The sequence below is a fragment of the Gadus macrocephalus genome, chromosome 4 (genome assembly GCF_031168955.1).
Source record: "Gadus macrocephalus chromosome 4, ASM3116895v1".
Lineage (NCBI taxonomy): Eukaryota > Metazoa > Chordata > Actinopteri > Gadiformes > Gadidae > Gadus > Gadus macrocephalus.
The window spans coordinates 2,445,022-2,468,014 of NC_082385.1; the positions used below are offsets into that span (position 1 = coordinate 2,445,022).

The window sequence follows — 22,993 nt, forward strand, 5'->3', positions numbered from 1 at the left end:
GACGAGTTACACCATCGATTGCCTTATACACACACGCACGGACACGCACACACATTCTTCGGTTGCCATGTTGAAATTCTAACTTCAGATGGGGGGGGGGGGGGGCGCCCACCCCACCCCCCTCTTCCTCACTTGAGTAACTTCAGCCTCCGGAACCTTCCTCAGCTGGTGCGGACTCTTTGCTCACCCTCTACTAATGTGTTACCATGGTAACCTCTCCTAACCGATGTTTACGAGAGACCACATTGGGTTTGGTGTTTTTCTTATTTTTTTTATCTTCTAATGTGTTATTTATATATTGTATAATAAATTATTAATGCATCGAGTGATTGGTTCTTTTAGGTACTGGTCGCATAACAATGAACAAGATCTGCACCTTAATTTCGTTGTGTAAATACTTGTATTTAACCCAATGACAAATAAAGATTCTATCTATTCTATAAGCTATTAGGAAATTGAATTCACATAAACCCAATTAGAATTCCCTCATTATCACCAGGTTTCACTTAATTAACTCGCACCGGTCCACCAATCAAAATGAAGCCTAGAAGGAAATGTTGGATAATGTGTTCGGATGATGTAGCCCATGCTTATGTTTAAGCTGAGATTTAGAAACATCTTTCAGAATTGCTTTTCTAAATCATGAACATTCATTATCAATTCATCTGCCCAACCCTTTTGCTTCCCGTTAATAGATGACAAAACCTTTGGTGCTGTTTTAGTCCAACCCCCATCCTTTTTGATAAGATGAACCGATTTCACCGTCCCACCAGTAATGAGTGATGAGTGTGTGTGCTGAGTCAGTAAGACCAGACTCCTTTGTGCTCGATATAGAAAGGTTTTATTGAAGACACAAGAAAAAGGATGTAGCCACCAGTCCTTAAAGCACGCTGGTCTACGAAGGGCAGAAGGAGTACATCAGATGCACCCTTCAGCTCCTGCTTCAAAATCATGAGGTCACTTTCTGTGCCCTGAGCGATGCATAATCTCACAGCCGCACACGCAAACACACGCACACACAGGCGCACAATAAATAATGAATAAGCGCACATCCACTTTTCCGTAAGTTTCCTTCGATGTTAGCATGTCGGTATGGAAGGTTGCAGTAGTCGTGTTGGGGTGCTGCAGACGGAGCGCCCTAGCACGAGGTGAGGTCCACCTTGAGGTCCTTGGACAGCAGGTCCAGCATCACCGGGTGCATGGCGGCTCGGTGGGTCTTGAACATGCGCACGGCCTCGTCGCGGAACTTGTCGAAGTTGTACACCTCCCTGCAATGACACGGTCAACGGTCAAAATGAGGGCCAAACTAGGGCGTTCGCAGACGCTATGATCCAGAAAGAAGACGGTTCACACGCCATCATCGGAGGTGCCTTGCTCAGAGACACTCGAGGAGCCAGGGATCGAACTAGAAGGAAATAGAAGGGACGTTTTTTCCTAACATAAAGCGGCATCAACGACGACAAAAGGCACAAGGTTCGCGATCAACAATTTTGCGGCAATCAACAATATTTTTGCGAGGTTTAACTTTTTTATTCCGATATTTCTTTGTCGTTAATGTCGCTTTATTTTTGCTTTTGCAAAAAACTAAAACTGACGCAGACCGCAAGAAGGCGGACAAAACCAAACCAGTGAATCACCAGTCAGGTTCTCAACCAAAGGCCTCATCACAAAGACCATCGTGAGTACCTCCATCGTTCACTGCACACAGCAGGGGGACCTCACGCTAAAATGCTGAACCACAAAGCCAACTTCACAATTGTACTTATAACGGAGGTTGTGGTGAACCAGGAGAGACGGTTTCGTCCGTCTCTAAAGAGGTGTGGACTAGGGCTGGCCGATGAATCGAATTTCGATCTCGATTCGATTTTAGCGTTCAAACGATCACAAAGTTTTTTTTATTTTTTTATAGAAACTACAGAACGGGCTGGATACATATCTGGAAAAAAAAAAAGAGACAAAAAAAAAAAAAAAAAGAAGACTTAAGTATCATTAAATGACCTTAAAGCCACTCCATACTTCAGGGAAAACCAATCATTTTCATATCTGTACATTATTTTAGATTTGAACATTTTCTTTTGGATCATTTTGTGTCATTTTTTAAGGCGAAATTCACAGCTCTCAGTTACAAAGTGTTTTTGAGAGAGACACGCGCAAGAAATACACCATGTTTTCAAACTCAAAAAATAAATCGTTTTGAATAATGGTGATTTCATATTGACCAAAATAATGGTGATTATGATTTTCTCCATACCGAGCGGCTCTCAGTGCACCTGAACAGGGGGCGGGTGAACTTCATGCGGCCCTGCTCCGTGGCCATCTGCAGCGCCTTGGGGACCGCCTCCTCCCACCGGGACTTCACACACAGACGCAGCCACCTGCAGGCAAGGACACACACACACACACACACACACACACACACGCACACGCACACGCGTTCAGGTAACAGCACGTGGTAGGAGACGTAACGGTGGAGGTCTCATGCTCAGCGTGTCTATCAGCGTTAATGAGATAGATCAAATCTAGAAGAGTTGCCATCTAATGTTACCCGCGTATGTTCCCCTCACTATTGTACGGTGACATAAATCGCACGTTTTTATTATTGACGTTTTGTAAAAAGGACAAACTAAATTATAGACAAACAGTGTCAGCTAACAATCCGAATGATGCTTTCTATTTGGTAATGCTGGTAAAAAAAACAAACAATACATATACCTATTTTAGCGATCGACCGCACTCTGTGTGTCATCTACGAAACTACAGACGCCTAAATTCGTTAACCCCGCCCTATGTAGAGCGCCTGGTGGAGTGGTCGGGGAGCTCACCTGGCGCGGATCTCAGCGTTGATGCAGCTGTTGAAGTCGTACGCTTCTGCATCCTCTTCACGTGGTCAGGGGGAGGGGTTCCTGAAAGGGGGGGGGGGGGGGGGGGGCTGTTACCTTATGCACAGCAATGGATGCAACTCTGTGTGAAGTACGCATGAATGAGTTTGAGAGTGGTTGAGGCAGTGGGTTGGAGAGCGAAGGAGTGAGTTGGAGAGTGAGTGAACGAGTGAGTGAACGAGTGAGTGAACGAGTGAGTTAACGAGTGAGTGAATGAGTGAGTGAGTTGAGAGTGAGAGAGATGAGATTGAGTCAGTGAGTTTGAGATTGATTGAGTGAGTTTGAGAGTGAATGAGTGAATGCGTGAGTTTGAGAGTGAATGAGTGTAAAAGTGCGATATTCTGAGATTGAGGCCCAATCCCATTTCTACCCCTTACCCCTTCCTCTTACCCCTTCCCCCCTTCCCCCTCCCCCCTTCCCCTTCCCCCTCCCCCCTTCCCCTTCAAACAAGGGGGAGGGGTAAGGGGAAGGGGTAAGAGGAAGGGGTAAGGGGTAGAAATGGGATTGGGCCTGAGAGTGAGTGAGTGGGTTGGAGTGAGTTAGAGTGAGTGAATTTGAGATTGAGCGAATTTGAGAGTGAGTGAGTGAGTGAGTTTCGGAGTGAGTGAGAGAAACTGTCCGTCTGTCTGTGTCCGTGTGTCTCACCTCCTGCAGGAGGAGGGACAGGAACTCGATGACCTGGTGGGAGGAGAGGGTCGTCAGGTCCGCCGCGGTGAAACCCCCCAGGTCTGCCTCACCGGCCTAGGAGAAGGAGGGGGAGGAGGAGGAGGGGGGGGGGAGGAGTCAGATCACAGGTCAGACCCGGTCGCTCTGGTGTGTGTGATGGCGCCGACGGCCGTAAAGGGGGGAGGTTACCTTGGTCCATTTACTGCACAGCGCGATGCAAGAGTCCGCCATCGTGGTGTCGTACCTGGGGGGAGACATTCTATCAACTCAACATCCATGGAGACGATACAGAGCCGTGATACTAGAGAGGGAGTCGTACCGAACGTGGATCTGATTTTAGACCCATATCTAAAGGCTGATGACTTTAGAATCATAACTCAAGACTTTAGACTCGTATCTAAAGACTGATGACTTTAAAATCATATCTAAAGACTAATGAGTTCAGACTCGTATCTAAAGACTGATGGCCGTAGACTCAAATCTAAAGACTAATGAGTTTAGACTCATATCTAAAGACTGATTTACATTTACATTTAGCAGACGCTTTTATCCAAGGCGACTTACAATAAGTACATTTGTCATAAGAAGTGCATCAATATATATCTGTCGGTACAGAAAGGATGTTCATAGAACCAAGTGCAAGTACAACAATCGCTAGGCTAACCAATTCCCCGTGTTACAGCCATGATAGCAGCTACTGCAGTTGCTACACAGTTAAGTACTATAATACAATACAACACAACACAACATGACCGTAGACTCATATATCTAAAGACTAATGAGTTCAGACTCATATCTAAAGACTGGTGACAGGGCAGTTTATTGGCATTGGCATGGCCAGCAAATATAAACAATAAAAAGGATTGAGCAGAACACTGTGATTGGCCAGTGTGGAATTGAGAGCTTCGTCCATTCAACAAGAATGATTTCTCCTTTTGGAGCGTAACGGTATTTATCGGTCACGTTCCGGGAAAAAAGTACTCCTGACGAGGCGCTCGGTGTCAACGCACTCGGACTCCGAACGAGCGTGCCGATCGTAACCATGGCAACACTCACTGCGGTTTGACGGGCGGCATGCCCGGTGTGTGCATCCAGGCGTTCCAGTCCACCTTGTTGAGGACGTCCACCTGGAGACAGACCCCCGGGGGGGGGGGGCGACGTCAGGACACGGTATATAACATATCACAAATATAATAAGTCTGATGCAGGCTGATTCAGGCCCAAACCCATTTCTACCCCTTACCCCTCCCCCCCTTCCCCTTACCCCTTCAAAACAAGGGGGATGGGTAAGGGGAAGGGGTAGAAATGGGATTGGGCCTTAGCCTGAAGAGGCCCCAGGGGGGGGGGGGGGGGGGGGAGGTCAAAGGTCACCTTGTCCTGGAAGTAGGTGAACAGGTATGCCTTCCACTCCTCTGTGGTGGCGCTGCCGTAGGCGAACATCTGGATGTAGGACTTGACGAAGCCCATGAACACCACTGCACCGGGGAAGGAACACAACGGATTATTAATCGTTGACAGTCCTTTATTTTCTACTCGGATGGAAGGGAAAAGAATCAAGCACTTTTCCTAATGACCGAAGTCAACAATTTGTACACACTGTAAAAAAAAACGGTTGTAAACACACTGAAAAACTAACTTTATTAAAAAGAATAATTAAATCCAATGCGTTTCAGATACAGTTTGTGTGTGTGTGTGTGTGTGTGTGTCTGTCTGTCTCTCTGTGTGTTTATGTTTGCCGTGTATATGTGCGTCTATGTGTGTGTGGCCGTGTGTGTGAGAGAAAATGGTTTGTGTGTGTGTATATATATGTGTGTCTGTGTGTGTTTGTTTGCGTGTGTGAGTGAGAGTGTCTGTCTGTCTGTCTGTGCGTGTGTGCGTGCACACGCACGCGCACGCACGCACACACATATGTGTGTGTACGTACGTACATGCATGCGTGTGTGTGAGATCTTAAAAGAGACTGCGTGTGTGTGTGAGCGAGGGCAATAGAGTGTGTGGCTGCACGATAGACAGACGGAGGCAGAAGGTGTGCGTGTCCCCCTCACCTGGGCCCCCCAGCAGCTCCTCCAGGTGGTAGAGCAGGGCGAACCCCTTCTCGTAGGGCACGGAGGAGAAGGCGTCGTCTGGGTTCACGTCCTGAAGGCTGGGGACCAGGTTAGTCAGGGGGTTGTTGGCTCCGAACGTCTTCACCTGGAGGGGGGGGGGGGGGGGGGGGGGGCGTGTACGGATGAGTGTTGGGTTACAAGGGTGGCTGAGCTGCCCACACACACACACACACACACACACACACACACACACACACACACACACACACACACACACACACACACACACACACACACACACACACACACACACACACACACACACACACACACACACACACACACACACACACGGCGACGACCAGCTCGTCAGGAGCAGTCAGGGTTAGAGAGGCGTCTCGCCCAGGGACACCTCGACAGTCTAGCTAGGAGGGGCCGGGGATCGAACTAGCAACCTTCCGGTTACCAGCCGACCCGCTCTGCCTCTTGAGCCACATGCCGCCCCGGCCCCCGTGTGTTATGAGGGTGTACGAGCTGCCAGTGTCCCCACACACACACAGACTTGTCTTGCTCATCAGACGTTTGCGTGCTACATACACACAGTGCTTTCCATACCTCAACCACTGAGCCTTATCTAACGCAGGAGATAAAATCCTGCATAAACAAGGCAAATAAAGCATTCCTGAAAATGAACGCCCAGCGGGTAGGGTGTATTCCATTTAACTGGCTGTCCTCCGAGAACAGACTGTGGTTGAATTGGAACTGGGTGGGGTGATCTGATCGGTAATCATTGAATCATCGGGACTTCGCTATTTCACTGCGGTGTGCGTGCTTCTGCGTGTGCGTGCGTGCGTGTGTATGCCTGCTTGTGTGTGTGTCTGCTTGTGTATTTGTGTGCATGCTTGTGTGCTTGTGTGCTTGTGTGCGTGTGTGTGTGTGTGTGTGTGCGCTGCTCACAGATTCCTGCAGCTCTTTCCAGCCTCCCATGGCCTTGAACTGTCTGAACTGCTCGCTCTCCATAGATCTGCCGATCATGCGCTCCAGGTAGACGGTGTGGCCCTCGTTCAGCCTGGGGGGGACGGGGGGGGACAGAGAGACAGAGTAAGAGAGACAGAGAGACAGAAACAGAGAGACAGAGTAAGAGAGACAGAGAGACAGAAACAGAGAGACAGAGAGACAGAAACAGAGAGACAGGGAAAACGAACGTGTTGCAGAGTTGAACTGGTTTGACAAAACCACCCATCTAGCCAGACCACAATCACCCCCCCCCCCCCAACTATAATACGATGGTTGCTACATGATGGTAATCACAGTCGTAGGTGTACTCATGCTTAGATTGCGAGCGACGCTATTAGAGAGTATGTTTTCTCTCCTATTGTTCGGGGTTTCACTATCAAAGAGCTGTCCTGTCTGTCTGTCTGTCTGTCTGTCTGTCTGTCTGTCTGTCTGTCTGTCTGTCTGTGAGAGAGAATGGTGAAACAGGCAGACACAGCGAGATGTCTGCGTGGGCCTCTGTTCACACTGATCCCAGGATTAAGGACCAGGCCGGGAGAGAGATACGCCCAGTATAGCTTCATACTGAACAATGTACCTTGCACATAGTCAATACAGCGACGAGTTATGTTCTTGCATAGCTGTGGAGCAATATATCCAAGGGAATGTCAGGGTAGAGATGTATTTCTGGACAAATTTGCTTTAATTCCTCCCTCGTTTAATTTCATTAGTTTAGGGGAATTTTCTTTCATATGAAAACAATCACACACACGCGTGTGTTGATATTCGTTTTGCATAAAAGACGGCACGAAAACCAATAAGCCGACATGAGGAAAATCACAGAAATAAACTCACTCACTCTCAACTCATACAAACATCACACTTGAAGAGTTGCATCTGCACCAAATGATGTCATCTTCTTTAAGGGTTATAGTGACGCGTGTATCAGATAGATGATGCGTTGAATGGCGGGAACAGCCCAACCAGAAGTTAGGGCTGTACAATTAATCAAAGTGTAATCGTGATTTCGATTTTTGGGTCAAACGATCTCCAAAATAATAGTCGAGTTGAAACAAAAAAAAAGTTAACATCTGGACACATACTTGCTTTTTTTTAAGGGGAGATTTCAAAGTTCTCCGTTACAAAGTGTTTTTTTTTGGTGAGAAATGCTGAATAAATGCATCATGTTTTCAACTCAAAAATAATAATTCAATATTGACCAAAATAATCGTGATTATGATTTTTTCCATATTCGAGCAGCCCTACCAGAAGTGCTCCCAGGTCTTGTTAGTCACCAGGTTACCGGTCCAGCTGTGGGAGATCTCGTGGGCGATGACCTAGGGACGGACAGACGATCACCGTGATACATGAGGTCCGCTTTTTGCATACAGTGTTGTTTTCAGCCTCATTGTGGCTCTTTAATGCAAAACGCACACACTGTCATGCAAAGTCTGATTCAAAACAAATACGTTGGGATCAGGTGTGTTGTGTGTTTGTGTGTCAAAGGATTACAGAGAGGGAGTTGTTGTCTTACGTTGGATAAGGATCGGTCTCCGGCCTGCAACACAAAATGAAAAACAAAATTGTGCATACAAATATCAAGATACCAAGAGTACAAATCCTAAAAATATGGCAGGTGCCATATGAAAATATAATAACTTTATTTTAAATAGACATTTTGATGACTTATTGTGAAGTGATACACACCTCACAAAGCATACAATTACTTATCAAAATAACTATTTAAAGTTGTGGAATACTCAATATGTTTTAATTCACTGTCTAAAATCAAACCTGAAACTTTAAGCATCTATGTGTTTGCGTGATAGATAATATAAATGTGTGTGTGTAATATAATATAAATGTGTGTGTCTAATACAATATAAATGCGTGTGTGTCTAATACAATATAAATGTGTGTGTGTCTAATACAATATAAATGCGTGTTTGTCTAATACAGTATAAATGTGTGGGCGTGCGTGCGTGCGCGCGTGTGTGTGTGTCCTCCTACCAGCAGGGTGGGCGTGGCGAAGGTGAGGCAGGGGTTCTCCATACCCCCGTAGGGGAAGGAGGGGGGCAGCACCAGGATGTCGTACTGGCCCCACACGTACGGCCCCACCAGGGACTCCGCCGTCTTCAGCATGTTCTCCGTCTGCGGCGGGGGCGGGGCATACACAGGAAGTGTCACTCACTCGCACGTCCGGTTGTTAAACGGAGGAGGGATCAGGGCAGAGTGGGGGCGAACTATAAGGGGATGAATCTCACCTCGGAAAACTCGAACGCCGCCTTGTCCACAAACTCCTTCTCGGACCAGACAAGAGACCGGGGCCCGATCTCTCTGGCGGGGGGGGGGGGGGGGGGGGGGACGAAAGATATAACATATAAATATAAACATATATAATGTAATATTAATGCAGAAGATAGAAATAAAGAAGATTGTTGACTATTGTTGACTCTTAGCCTACACAAGACCAAAGCACACGGCCGTATAGGTGAAAGACGCAACGTTTTGTTGTTTAGAATCTGAAAATAGACGTGATCCTTTCCGGAGGGTGAGGAAAAAAATGAGGCTACGCTAGGTACGCGCTCTTGGTGCTTTGCTCCTTCGAAACAAGACGATCCTATTGGTTATATTCAAAAGTATGAAAATATATAGAGAAAAAAAGCTAGGCTAAATCAGGCTTTTCCCTGACAAGACTTCGCCCCCTGGGAGACCGAGCCTTCTGCTCTGCTGCCCCTCACATCTGGAACTCCCTCCCTGAACATCTGCGGAAACCCCAGTCTGTGGAGACTTTTAAAAAAGGGCTAAAAACCTTTTCGTTCAAATCAGGCGTTCTTAAGTTGTCCTCTGATTTTTTTCCAAAATTAAATCTTCACTTCAACTCCTCTTTTAGCTGTCTTTATTTAACGTATTTTATCACCGGACTTTAATGCGTCATTGCCCTTAGTGTTTTGTTATTATGTTTTTTTCGGTTTCTGTAGCACTTTGAGGTTATTTTATGCAAAGTGAAAAGTGCTTTACAGATCAAATGTATTATTATTAGCAAGTGTTCACGTGTCAGTACAGTTGAACACTGTCAGCGCAGGCTGGGGCCACACAACCAGCGCAGGCTGGGGCCACACAACCAGCGCAGGCTGGCTGTGTGGCGGTTCAGGGAGCGGAGGACACGGTACCTGCTCTCCAGCGCCCCCACCACGATGGCGATCAGGTAGGACGGCATCGGCACCTGAGGAGCATGGGTGGGTGGGGGGGGGGTCAAAGGTCGGCAGATATACGCACAATTAAAACGGTTTCTGTTTCCTGTATTGGAGACACGCAAGCCTGGTAGTTCCTCATGACCGCAAAATGGTTCCCATTTTGCGGTCACAGGCTAACGTACGCCGAGATTGGCGACGAGTTAATACAATAAATGATTTGTGACACGATGACAGGGTGTGTGTGTGTGCGTGTGTGTGTGCGTTCATGTATTTTTGTGTGTGTGTGTGTGTCTGTGTGTGTGTGTGTGTGTGTGAGAACATTATCAGGGAGGCAGCGAGTGATTGTTGAGGTGACCTATGAAACGGCTCCTAAAACGTCTTTCAGCCAATCAGAAGCGAGGACCGGAGAGCGGCGGGGAGATGTGGGCGGGCTCACCGGCTGTCTGAAGCGGTAGATGAGGCGGCTGCTGTCCTCCGGGTCGGGCGCCTGTCCGTCACGCATGGCGCTCATCACGGCCACCAGCTCCTGTGGCACGGACACCTGGAGGGCAGCACACACACACACACACACACACACACACACACACACACACACACACACACACACACACACACACACACACACACACACACACACACACACACACACACACACACACACACACACACACACACACACACACACACACACCTTAAGTACAGCCAGGATGATGCAGGGCTAGGCTGTATAATATGGTCATATTGATTCATTATTATGTAACGTACATTGAAAAGATCCAATTATATTATTGTAATAATATAATAATGATTTTTTTACATAATACTGTTCTGGGATTTTCTGCAGTGAAACGTAGATACTCAAAACCTTGTTATTGGCCCATTTTTGAGATTTTGGAAGCTGATCGAATATATGATTCAGTCACTTGTTTTTATGTATGGACCCAGCAGCAACAAACATATCTGTTTTTCTGTGTCGTGTATGTCTGTCTGGCTGTCTGTCTGTATATGTGCTCGTGTGTATCTGTGCGTGTGTGTGCGCGTGTGTGTATCTGTGTGCGTGTGCGTGTGTTTTACCTGAGCATAGTAGGAGTGCTTCACAGAGGGCGTGTCTTGACACGGGATCATTGTCCTGCAGTGGATGGCCTGTAAGCGGGTCGTAGCGCGGTCAGTATCCTCATATCTTCATATTAATCGCTTGCCCCTGAGAGTAATTACCTTTTCATGGGGTGAGGACATTGACCCGCAAAAGTGAAACTCTTTTTACGTGCAGCTTATCAGTACATTAATTATTAAACTAAATATTAAGCATTACAATGGAAGCCTGGAGGCAGTTATCATCAGTAGAGGGGAAATTAAAATGTCAGTAAAACAACATCCCCAAAACTACTATGGGGGGGATTTGAAGAGACTCTGACGTGTGGTCTGGAACTGAGTTTCTTTATGATGGTGCTTCAATCGTTATTTAATCCTGTTATGACTAACCCATAGAGGGGAAGTGTGTGCGTTTTATTGCCTGAGGGTGAGGGACATCAAACTGCGTGCGTGTGTGTGCATCTATATGTGTCAATGTGTCGGAAAACGTTGCAGACACGCGCCGAGAAAAAAAAGGTGGTAAACCAGCGCAACATCCACTCTCTGCAACTGCTAGTGAACCACATGGCACGGGAGTAGTTTATAATGGATTTCCTTGTGCGTTCGTCCAAAGACTACCTGGCACTGGCTGAAGAGGTACGGCTGTTTCTTCCCCGCCGTCTGGTCAGGTGTGAGCCACTGCAACGCGGTCGCCTTGGGAGCCGTCTCATACGCCACCTCCACAATCACTTGCTGCCCCCTGATAATGTCCGAATACGCACACGCACACACACACACACACACACACAGACACACGCAAGCACAGGTACAGGCACAGGCCAACATCCACCCACACACACACACACACACACACACACACACACACACACACACACACACACACACACACACACACACACACACACACACACACACACACACACACACACACACACACACACACACACACACACACACACACACACACACCGATTTTATCTATGACTGCATTTTTGGGAACGGTGTAATCTGTGATCGCAGAGACACATAGACCCAAGTTGTATGGCAGTGGATCAGATTTAAGTATAAAAAGTAAACAAAAAAAACAGTTACGTTAATGGTTGATGGTTGAAGGTGAGATTACAGGAAGGGGCATGTCACCTGGAGAGCTCAAATGGCAGGGTGATCTCCAAGGGGGTGCCCAGGAAGCTGTGTTCCGGACCCATGTTGAACTTGGCACTTTGTCCATTTGCTGTCGCCGAGAAGATCGTGAGGTCTCGGGTGTCCAAAGTCTTACAGATAGCAGGAAAGAAGGAAATAAATAAGGGGGAAGGGGAACTTACACAACGCGAACACGAACACAACTTAGTTTGGGTAATCACTGCGGGGTTGGCACAGGATGTACAAACGCCAACGGGAAGTTCTACAGAGAACAAATCTTCGGGTTTTATTGTTGTTTCTGCTTTTTGACCCCAGGTATCAGATTTTGGCTTTGTGCCGCAGAACTGTCAAACCAAGCGCACAACTTTCTTTACGCATCATCAGCATTACTGTACCGGTCAAAGTTCAAGGAAACATATCAATTGTTGTAATTTATAAGCTTAAATTCCTCCCAAGGAATACTTTTAAAACATGACAATTTTGTAACTATTAAAAAAATAATAAAAACAATTAATTATCTTTTCGATTCAAACAGAGGGCATATTTTCGTCCCCCTCAATCAAATGCTTTTATTTGATTGTACAGCGTATTACGCATCTCTTACGGCTCTGGGAGCGTGTAATAATCCCACCAGTGCCAGTAGTACCAGTAGTGTAAGCATAGCGTTACTGTACCACAGTCGAGCAGCGATCCTCCAGAACCTCCACGGTGAGCGCCACCTTCCCCTTCAGAACCCGTCTCTCAAAGTCCACATGGTAGCTGAGGTTCAGATGCTTGGTGGTGCACTTGGAGGAAGACGCAAAGGAGCAGGGGTCTTGAACCGAAGCCATTGTCAATTCAGTGAGAGGGAGCAGAAAGCAAGGCTCAGGCTCAAATGCCGGGGTTTTAAACTACAACCGAGGGACCGCACATTTTGATGATGACGAGTCGCGGTGCATTGTGGGATATGTAGTCGCCTTGGGCGCAACCGCGAGATTTCTGCTTGTGACCAAATTAACCACTTTACCGTTTTATTTTTAAATATTTTTTTAACAGAGTTTTACTTAAATGACAATAAAGACTAGAACGAGAATACAATTAATAGGTATTAAGCAAGCACCGTTTGTTGACATAGTTCGGGTACATATCGACAGGGGGCGCCAGAGGGCGTCGTTGGTATCAGCTGGAAACACCTGACACACACGCACACACATGTTGTGAACAACACGGTGCAATGAAGACCCTGACCTCTGATTCGTGATGGATCCGTCCCACGGATCCGCATCTCATCACAATGAGACGGGGAACGCAGTGGAAAGAACGGATTCCCGCTCAACGTGGGCCCAGTTTCTGTCCTGGTTGGAATGCGTGTGCGTCGTTACCTTCGACCTCGAGCTCGGACAAGCCATAGAGGTAACAGAGGTTAGCTTGTAGCATCCTCCACCGGCAATAAGAGGTGCAGAGGTTAGCGTGTGGCATCCTCCACTGGCCATAGATGTGCAGAGGTTAGCGTGTAGCATCCTGCACTGGGCAAAGAGGAGTGCAGCGGTTAGCTTGTAGCATCCTCCAGTGGCAAATAGAGGTGCAGTAGCTAACTGGTAGAATCCTACAATGTCCTTAAATACACAGTAGTTAACTAGTAGCATCCTTCACTGGCCATAGTGGTACACTAGCTATCTGGTAGCATCCTCCACTGGCCGTATCGTCAAAGTAGTCGGGTCCTAGCATCCTCCACTACCCATAGAGAAACAGTTGTTAGCTTTTCGCATAGCTAGGTTGTAGCATCCTCTACTGACAGGTGCTGATGATAGCGAGGATGCTGATGATTGAAGAAAAAAGTGTTTTTCATAGAATAGAATGTTGAACATTTTCTTGGATTAAGTGTCATGATGTACTTGAAAATCTATACAGTCCAAACCCATTTTGTTATAGTTTACATTAATGAAGTGTTTTGATTATCTTTGGTTCCCCCAGTTGGTGTATCCCCATGATGCTAAACTCACAGAGAAGGAGGTAACTCTTAGTTTTACCTCTATTCTTCAACATTGATTATGTTTTGTCCGAAATCCTCATTGTTTTGAATGCTATTAAGGTATTTAAAAGCAAACAGACCTAAGTGTTGTATCGTGTATCCACATTGTTTACAGAAAACCAGCATCTGTTACTTATCCTTCCCCGACTCTTACTCAGGTAAATAGATATTTACTCCCACGGCAGACACAGAGGCATGTCATACACAACAGCAGGTGACACAGACAGTTAATCTGACCGGGTGCGTATATATCTTTTCCCAGGATGCCTTGGGGATACACAGTTTAGCTTCAGGTTTCGCCAGTCCATCGGACGCATCAGCCCCGACTTTGGGGAAGATGCGTACGACCGGGACGCCCCCGTCACGCTTCAGGTGAGGCCATACTGGTTTGTGCACGCTAACATTTACTCTTACTTTGGATACTAATCCAAAGCGACCTACAATAAGTACATTTGTCTGAAGAAAGAGAGACGATATATCGCTGTCGGTACAGTAAGGATGTTCATAGAACCAAGTGCCAAGCACTAACAATCGCTAGGTGAACCCATTCCCCGTATACAACAAAGATGGCTAGGATAAGATGCTACACAACGCTAAGTACTATTTATTTAAGTGCCAGGACGTACGAACCAGAACCAGTACCAGAACATACAACTTAAGCCCTTGACCTGTCTGGTGCCTTCAACTGATTTCACTGGACTGGTAAACACCTCAGTCATGGCTGACGTTAAAATGGCATCCGTTGAAAAGAAGGAATTCCATTTGACGGAGTATGTTTGTCCTTCTCTTGTTTTTCTGTCTGTCTGTCTGCCCATACCAGCGTGACCTGGGCCATTTCTATGGTTACGTGTATTTCAGACAAGTGAAGGACGTCTCCGTCAAACGAGGGTACTTTCAGAAGGTGAGACGGCCCCCTGGGATCTCTCCCTCACAGCACTAAACCACGTTCAACACCTGTGCATTCCTCAGCATCCATCTCCATGCCTTCATGTTTAACCTCTGTTTTCCTTTTATTCCTAGTCTGTTTTACATAGTTTTGAATGATGACTATATGCTCTGTAAGGTGACCTTGGGTGTCTTGAAAGGCGCCTCTAAATTAAATGTATTATTATTATTATTATTATTAATATAACCATATTCTCTCTCTCTCTCTCTCTCTCTCTCTCTCTCTCTCTCTGTCTCTCTGTCTCTCTGTCTCTCTGTCTCTATCCTCTCTCTGTCGCGTGCACTAGTCTCTGGTTCTGGTGTCCAGGCTGCCCTACGTCCACCTCTTCCACACCCTGCTGCAGATCATCGCCCCCGAGTACTTTGAGAAGCTGGAGCCCTGTCTGGAAGCCGGTGAGCGAGACGGCCCCCGGTCGACAGCATTCCACCGGAAACAACTCTCAATACCGTCGTGGTTCTGATGTGGTCTGTGTGTTAAAAGTGACCCTGTTCTGTCTGCCGCACAGTGTGCAACGAAATAGACCAATGGCCTTCGCCGGTGCCAGGCTTGACCCTTAACCTCCCCGTGATGGGCACGGTTTTACAGGTAGGCACAACACCTCAAAGCAAGCATTGGTGTCCCCTTTGATGTGTCATTTATTCAGCCAGTAAATCGTCCTCTGGTTCTGCAGGTTCGGATCCCATCGAAGACGGACAAGCCAGGGGGGAGCCCGGCCAAACATGCCCCGAAAGAGGTACGAGCCTGTGTTGTTCTGTTGGACCTGATGGCGTTTGACTACAGATATTTATACTGACTAGATATCACCTGAGCTGTGGTGTTCAGTGGAACGTATGCGTCAATGCCGCCGCCATCTTGCCGCGCGGTAAACCAACCCGCTTGAAGGTTACTTAAAAATAAGGCGATTTAGAGTGTGGAAGGACCTCTGTCTCGTCGACGGTCGTTCATTCAGTTAGGTGGGTGGTTGCCCCGTGGCAAGATGGCGGTTTTGTTGATGCATGCTTAGAAGCCGGATGCAATATCTAGTCAGTATATATCTGTGGTATTTGACAGCAAGTCGCAGTAAACTGCAGTACAACATAGTGACCGCAAACAAGCCGTTTTCCTTTTTGCCTCAGCATCTTCTCCCGGCGCCGACCCTGCTGCCCACAATTCATGAGTTGGATCTGTTCAAGTGAGTGAGGGAAACGATTCATGGTTTAACGAGCATGTGTTTGGATGAAACGGCTTCGATCTTGAACTATTTCATAAAAAAGATATGATACTACTGTGGTAGGTCATAGGTCAGAATATAATCAAGTGACCTCTCTCTCAGGTGTTTCCAGTCAGCCCTGATCCACCTGCAGGTTCTCTGGGAGCTCACGTTGCTAGGGGAACCCCTGGTCGTCATGGCGCCGTCTCCGACGATGTCGTCCGAAATCGTGCTGGCCCTCATTAGGTAACTGAATTCCCCATATAATAGAATCTATCATATACTTATATAATATATACTCTCCTGTGCCCGACGTTTCCCCTTTTTAAAGGGCACGCATTATACCAACAGGTGTGAGTGTGATTAGCCATTACAAGCTGTTTTGAAAATCTGCCTCCTCTGACATCACAAGTGGGCGTGTCCACCTAGTCTACCAGCCTACCCAGCGGACTGTAGCATACGTTGCTCGTCTCTCCGTCATGCATCCAGGTGGACACGCCCACTTGTGATGTCAGAAGAGGCTGATTTTCCAATCGGCTTGTAACGGCTGACCCCACTCCCACCCGGTGGTATGATGTGTCACCTTTTTGAAGGTTTGAGAAGCGCTCTGAACCAGCCTCTCTGCCCCTGTAGCTCCATCGCGCCGCTGAAGTACTGCAGTGACTACAGGCCCTACTTCACCATCCACGACAGCGAGTTCAGGGAGTACACCACCAGGACCCAGGCCCCGTGAGTAGGACGGCCCCCCGCCTGGGGGACCCTGTGTTGGTGTGGGTCTCAGTGTGGTTCTTTTACCACTCATATTTGCGTTGTTAAAGCGAAATGGGTGGTGCAATGTATTTATGTATTGTCTCTCTCTATTTCTGTCTTTCTGTCTGTCTGTCTGTCTGTCTGTCTGTCGGTTTTTCTCTCCCTCTGTGTGCGTCTCTTTGCTTCTCTTTGTGTGTCTCTCTCTTTCCCTCTGTGTCTGTGTGTGTTTGTGTCTGTCTCCCTTCTTCTCTGTGTGTCCCTCTTTCCTTCTCTTGGTGTGTCTCTCGTCCGCCCCTCTGTCTGTCCGTCTGCCTGCCTCGCTCGCCCTCAGTCCCAACGTCATCCTGGGCGTCACCAATCCGTTCTTCATCAAGACCTTCCAGAGCTGGCCCCACATCGTGCGTCTGGGGGACCCCAGGATGGCGGGGGACCTGCCCAAGCAGGTCAAGGTGAAGAAGCTGGCCAAACTCAAAACCCTGGACACAAAGCCAGGTAGGGTCAGGGTAATGTACAAATGTGCTAATCCTAGATTCTTATCCCACAACACGAATCCATACCGTGGAAGCGGTTAAGGTATTTAAACAAGACATCCAGGCGAATAATCTCCTCTGCAATGTGACCCTCTGTAGGCATCTACACAGCATACAAAACCTTTCTGCAGAAGGACAAGATCCTCATCAAGAGACTACTTAAGGTAGACGCTGGTTCATCCCTCTGGCCACGCCCACCCTACCTCCTGACTCCGCCCCCTGACCCTGACCCCGCCTCCCTGACTCCGCCTCTGTCCGCTGCGTCCACAGGGCATCCAGAGGAAGAGGCCGTCGGAAGTGCAGAGCGCCATCTTGAGGAGACACCTGCTGGAGCTCACGCAGAGCTTCATCATCCCCTTGGTAAGACCCTCCCTCCTCTTCCTCACCGTGTCCCCCGGCCCTGGGAGACGGGGGGGGTCTGACCGCCTGTGTTCTGCCTTTATTGATCGTCTTTCTATTGTATGTTGGCTTTAGCTTTCTGCTAAATTTTAAACACATTGAACTTTCTTTTAAACTTTTCCTTTTCTGTTCTTTTAATTATCTATTTTCTTTTATTACTTATCTTTATTTTTGGTTTAGCTTTCTGCTCAATCTTAAACACATTGGACTTCCTTTTTAACTTTTCCTTTTACTTATGTATTTGTTTTCATTATCTCATGACATTGTATGACTTATGTTTCAATGTGAAGCACCCCGAGTCTGCCTCGTGTGCTAAAAGTGCTTTATAAATAAAGTTGCCTTGCCCTCCGTCCCCCAGGAGCGGTACATGGCCAGCCTGATGCCCCTGCAGCGGTCCGTCACCCCCTGGAAGGTGGGTCGCTCGGGGGGGGGGGGCCGGGGTCGTCACACTCTGCTGTGTAGATAAGGGGGAGGCATGTGGCTCAGGAGGTAGAGCGAGGTTGGCTGGTAGCCGGAAGGTTGCTAGTTCGATCCCCGGCTCCTCCTAGTGTCTAGGTTTCCCCCCTGAGCGAGACGCCTCACCCTGACTGCTCCCGACGAGCCGGCTGTCACCCCGAGTGGTCGACACCGCCGTCGGTGTGTGAATGGGTGCATGAACGGGTGCAGGTTGGGCAGTATTGTACAGCGCTTTGAGGGGCCACTGGTTAGAGAAGAGCTGTAAAAATGCAGTCCATTTACCATAAGAACCAAACTCCACCATGACATTACATCCCTCCAATACCATTCCTTATCAATCAATCAATCTAGACCCAAGATAAAATACAAGTCCCATTGGAATAAGTCCAATGAAAAACTGAATATATTCTAAACATGAGACAATGAATCTTCAAAAACAAGAAACACACAAGCTAAAAAAAACACTTGCTACCTTTATATGTTATGTCAACAATGAGCAGCTTTTGACACCGTAGACCATGAAACACTTTTAAAGAGACTAAGGGGCTGGGTCGGCTTATCCGGCACTGCCTTAGGTTGGTTTTCGTCATACTTATCAAACCGGATGTGCCGTGTCTCCATTAAGAACCACACCTCATCAATATCAAATATTAGATATGGAGTACCTCAAGGGTCAATACTTGGACCTATTATTTTCTCAATTTATATGCTTCCACTAGGTGAGGTCATCAGGAGGCATGGCATTTCTTTTAATTTTTATGCTGATGATTCTCAGTTGTACTTACCCATCAAGCCCAACGACCCATATATGCTATATGCTAAGTGCACTTCATGAATGCCTAAGTGACATTAAAAGTTGGATGGCACAACATTTTCTGCAGCTTAATTACAAAAAAACAGAAATCCTGGTCATTGGCCCCCAGCAAATATCCGAACAAATACTGCCATCTACTGGTGACCTGTCAAAACTCACCAAGATCGTACAATCTTGTTCTTACCAACTCCGCAATATTTCTAAAATTAGATGAAAATTCAATCTCAGTGATGTAGAAACTTTGTTACATTCTTTCATATCCTCGCAACTTGGTTATTGTAACAGCCTTTTTACCTGCTTGAACCAGAAAACACTCAAAAGGCTACAGACTGTTTTAAAACTCAGCTGCCAGGCTTTTAACAAGATCTAGAAAATATGACCATATCATCTGTTCTAGCGTCTCTACATTGGCTTCCCGTTTGTTTAAGGATTGATTTTAAGATTTTATTGATTACTTTTAAGGCTTTACATGACTTGGCCCCAGCTTATATCTCAGAGCTTTTAGTCCCCTATGTGGCGTCTCGTAGTCTGAGGTCCTCAGGCAGTAGACTGCTGGACCTCACAGTGTCCAGGCTCATAACTAAAGGGGACAGAGCTTTCTCCATACGGGCACCGAAGGTCTGGAACGACTTACCTGAGGAAATTAGGTTGACTCAGTCACTGCCCATTTTTAAATCTCTCCTCAAAACCCACTTTTATCAGAGTGCTTTTCCAGATTTAATTTGAGCCTGCCTTTGTTTTTATTCCTGTCTTTTATCCTTGTGTTTTCATATGGCTCATTATGTCCGTACATCACATGTACTTTATGCTCTTTGTTAAGCACTTTGTGACTGTGTTTTGAAAAGTGCTATATAAATAAAGTTTATTAATATTTAATATCCTTCCGTGAAATACAAACCTGTTTCAGAAGGCTTTGGATGTTATTAATAAACATGTATAGTACAGACAAAGCTCTAGGGATATTTAAAAGGAACACATCTTGAGCCCTGGGTGCTAAGCTGTTGATGGGTAACAATGAAGGAACGGGGGGCAGGTCTATGTTTCAGTGCCTTGGAGATTAAAATGAGTTCCCAGTGGTTTCAGTGGGCTGAGGCATGCTTGTGTTAAATGGCCCCACGATCTGTCCCTCACACACGTGCTCTTCCATTGGCTGTCCCCCGTCTCAGACTCCGCCCCAGATCCGCCCCTTCAGCCAAGAGGAGTTCATGGCCACCCTGGAACACGCCGGCCCCCACCTGACCTCCATGCTCAAAGGGGATTGGATGGGACTCTACAGGTGTGTTTGACTCCCCTCTCCTCTCCTAGGACTAAAATAATAATAATACATTAGACTTGTATAGCGCTTTTCTTATTATTCAGACGTTTTACAGAGTGAACACAAAATGAAATAATTTGATAAGAATGTATAATAGTAAGGAGATAAGCAAAAGGAGGAAGGCGAGAGAAGGGGAAGGAAGTTATGTTGTGAAAGCGATCTTAACATGGTGGGTCTGTTTAAATGAAGGGAGAGTGTTAGCCAGTTGGATGTGGTTGGGGAGGTGGGAGGGGGGGGGGGAACTGAGAAGGCCCTGTCACCCCAGGTCCAAAGCTTGGTCCCGGGGGTTCTGAGTGTGGTTGTGTCCGTACTCCGGAGGCTACGGGTAGTAGCGTGGTGGAGGAGGAGGTCGGAGAGGAAGGGCAGAGCCAGGTTATTTACGACCAAAGGCGATGGACTGTGTCCGTGTCGCGTCTCCCCTCTGACCGATGGCCCTCCGCTGTCTGCCCACAGACGGTTCTTCCGGTCCCCCAACTTCGACGGCTGGTACCGCCTGCGACGCCGGGAGATGACCCAGAAACTGGAGAGCCTCCACCTGGAGGCGGTGTGTGACGCGGTGAGCGAGTGGTGGCTCTGAGTGACACTCTCGGGGTCTTTCGGACAGGGTTTTGGATCTTGGCTCGCGGTCTCCTCCCCGTCACAAATTGGGTTCATGCCCCTTTGAACATCACGGTTATGGGTTATTCTTAAACTGACAGAGGAGGTGAACAAGTTGGACTCAACCACACGTACAGTACTTAGCATTGTGTCGGATCTTATCCTAGCTATCTTTGTTGTGTATGGGGAATGGGTAAAGCTTGCTATTGTTAGTGCTTGCCACTTGGTTCTATGAAAATCCTTACTGAACCGACAGCGATATATTTTTGTTTCTTTCTTCTGACAAATGTACTCGCTTTGGATGAAGCACCTGCTAAACGCGCTAAATGTAAATGTGCACAGTACAGTGAGACGGTGCTTGATACACTTGGATTGTTAGTCAGAAGATTCCTTGGGATCGAACAATCCCTGGTACTTGGAGCTAGTATTGATTTGTATCCCGATTTAGTTTGAGAACGATTTTATTAGTAGAGATTCATCTCTAAAATGGTCATCGCATTGAGAGCGCTGTGTGATATGTCCTAGCTCCTAATATGGTCGTTGCATTGAGAGCGCTGTGATATGTCCTAGCTCCTAATATGGTCATTGCATTGAGAGGGTACTGTGTGATCATCCGCCCCCCCCCCTCCCCTCCTCAGGATCTGGTGGGCTGGACCAAGGACAAGTCGGAGGTGGAGGTCGTGGACCTGGTCCTCAAACTGAGGGAGAAGCTGGTACGTAAACCGGGAGCCACGTTCTCACAGTACAAAAGAAAACGACAACAATGACGGACCCAGCCAATCTCCTGTGGTTATGGCTAGAGTCCGACCGGTACTGGATTTTAAGGCCTGATGCTGTAGAAAATGACCGATATCGATATATCGGCCGATATTCTAAATATTGTATATCATTCGTCATTCTGAATATATCGGCCGATATTCCGAGTAAATTGGCAAATGTTCTAAATATGTATCGGCCGATATACCAAATATATCGGCCGTTATTCAAAATATATCGGCCGATATTCAGTGTACATATTGTGGTATCCTGGGGGTTGGAGGTCCATCTTTAAGGCCCTAACGTTTGGCGGTTGCCCCCCCCCAACAGACCAAGGCCCACCGGCAGCAGCTGTCGGTGCGGGAGGGCGCCGTGGACCAATTGGAGGGCTGCGTTCAGACCATCGCGGCGGCTCTGCCAGAGGACCTGCAGAACGTCCTGCACAGACACAGGCCGTGACGACTCCACCACCTCCACCACCACCTCCTCTGTTGCCCTTCAGCCCACGGCAGCTGTTTATATTCTAGATCTGAGATCCGAGCGAAGCCAGTATTTTTCAGTAACATTCCAAGTAGTTACTGTAAGGTTTTGCGCCATCCTTTCCGAATTTGCGCTTCCATGTGTGGGTGGCAGCTTTGCTTAATTTCTTCCATATTGTTTGTGTGACTGAGCTCTGATCGGTTTGTCTGGTTTAAGAGGCGCGCGCTGTCACAAGTGTGTTACAGAGACGGTCCAAATCTCTCCCTGCTTTTTAGCAACTCAACCCCCCCAACCGTTGCTACTTTACTTTATACTGGGTGGAAACACTTTTTAAATCAGTGTTTCGCTTTCCTCACACCTTTTTTGATTTCAGCATTGTATGTTGCAAGACTGCAATTTTATTTTGAATTTAAATATTAGTTGGATATTTTCAAAACTATCCGGCAGTAAATAATTCTATACCAGCAGGCCTAAACCTCAATTCTCTGCTCATTCAGTCTTGACTTACACTAAGAATGTAAAAACAGGCAAGCTTTGCCTTTCATTTACCACTATAACTTATACTTAATGTTAGACTATAAAAAAGGATGTTTATTTAATGTACTTATGTTGAAAGCCCAACGCTATTGTAATATTTTCATAATCAAGACGTGAACATTCATAGTAAAATGTTTTCTAAAAATTTGAATACTTGTCTTGTGTTACAGTACACTTTCCATTTCTAGTTTTGTCCCAGCC

At 47.0% G+C, this 22,993-nt stretch overlaps 2 protein-coding genes across 2 annotated transcripts; one reads left to right on the top strand and one right to left on the bottom strand.

Moving 5' to 3' along the window:
• Positions 1-818: 818 nt before the first annotated feature.
• lta4h (leukotriene A4 hydrolase) lies at positions 819-12,928 on the bottom strand. The gene is given in 21 exon segments (XM_060048596.1): positions 819-1,268; positions 2,271-2,375; positions 2,823-2,865; positions 2,868-2,888; positions 2,891-2,903; positions 3,525-3,620; positions 3,735-3,789; positions 4,602-4,672; positions 4,917-5,020; positions 5,591-5,735; positions 6,548-6,659; positions 7,850-7,920; positions 8,118-8,141; positions 8,594-8,734; positions 8,848-8,920; positions 9,757-9,809; positions 10,217-10,321; positions 10,855-10,923; positions 11,491-11,611; positions 12,013-12,143; positions 12,687-12,928. Coding segments are annotated over 21 exon segments (1,839 nt in total). The 5' UTR covers positions 12,843-12,928; the 3' UTR covers positions 819-1,138.
• A 212-nt stretch (positions 12,929-13,140) lies between these two features.
• On the top strand, positions 13,141-22,943 carry dennd6b (DENN/MADD domain containing 6B). The gene is made up of 19 exons (XM_060048600.1): positions 13,141-13,404; positions 13,966-14,004; positions 14,139-14,181; positions 14,286-14,395; positions 14,844-14,924; positions 15,256-15,361; positions 15,475-15,554; positions 15,640-15,702; positions 16,085-16,140; positions 16,282-16,404; positions 16,792-16,887; positions 17,240-17,400; positions 17,538-17,602; positions 17,709-17,798; positions 18,196-18,249; positions 20,274-20,383; positions 20,876-20,978; positions 21,658-21,732; positions 22,106-22,943. The coding sequence occupies exons 1-19, from the start codon at positions 13,252-13,254 to the stop codon at positions 22,232-22,234; spliced, it is 1,737 nt and encodes a 578-aa protein (XP_059904583.1). The 5' UTR covers positions 13,141-13,251; the 3' UTR covers positions 22,235-22,943.
• Positions 22,944-22,993: the final 50 nt, after the last annotated feature.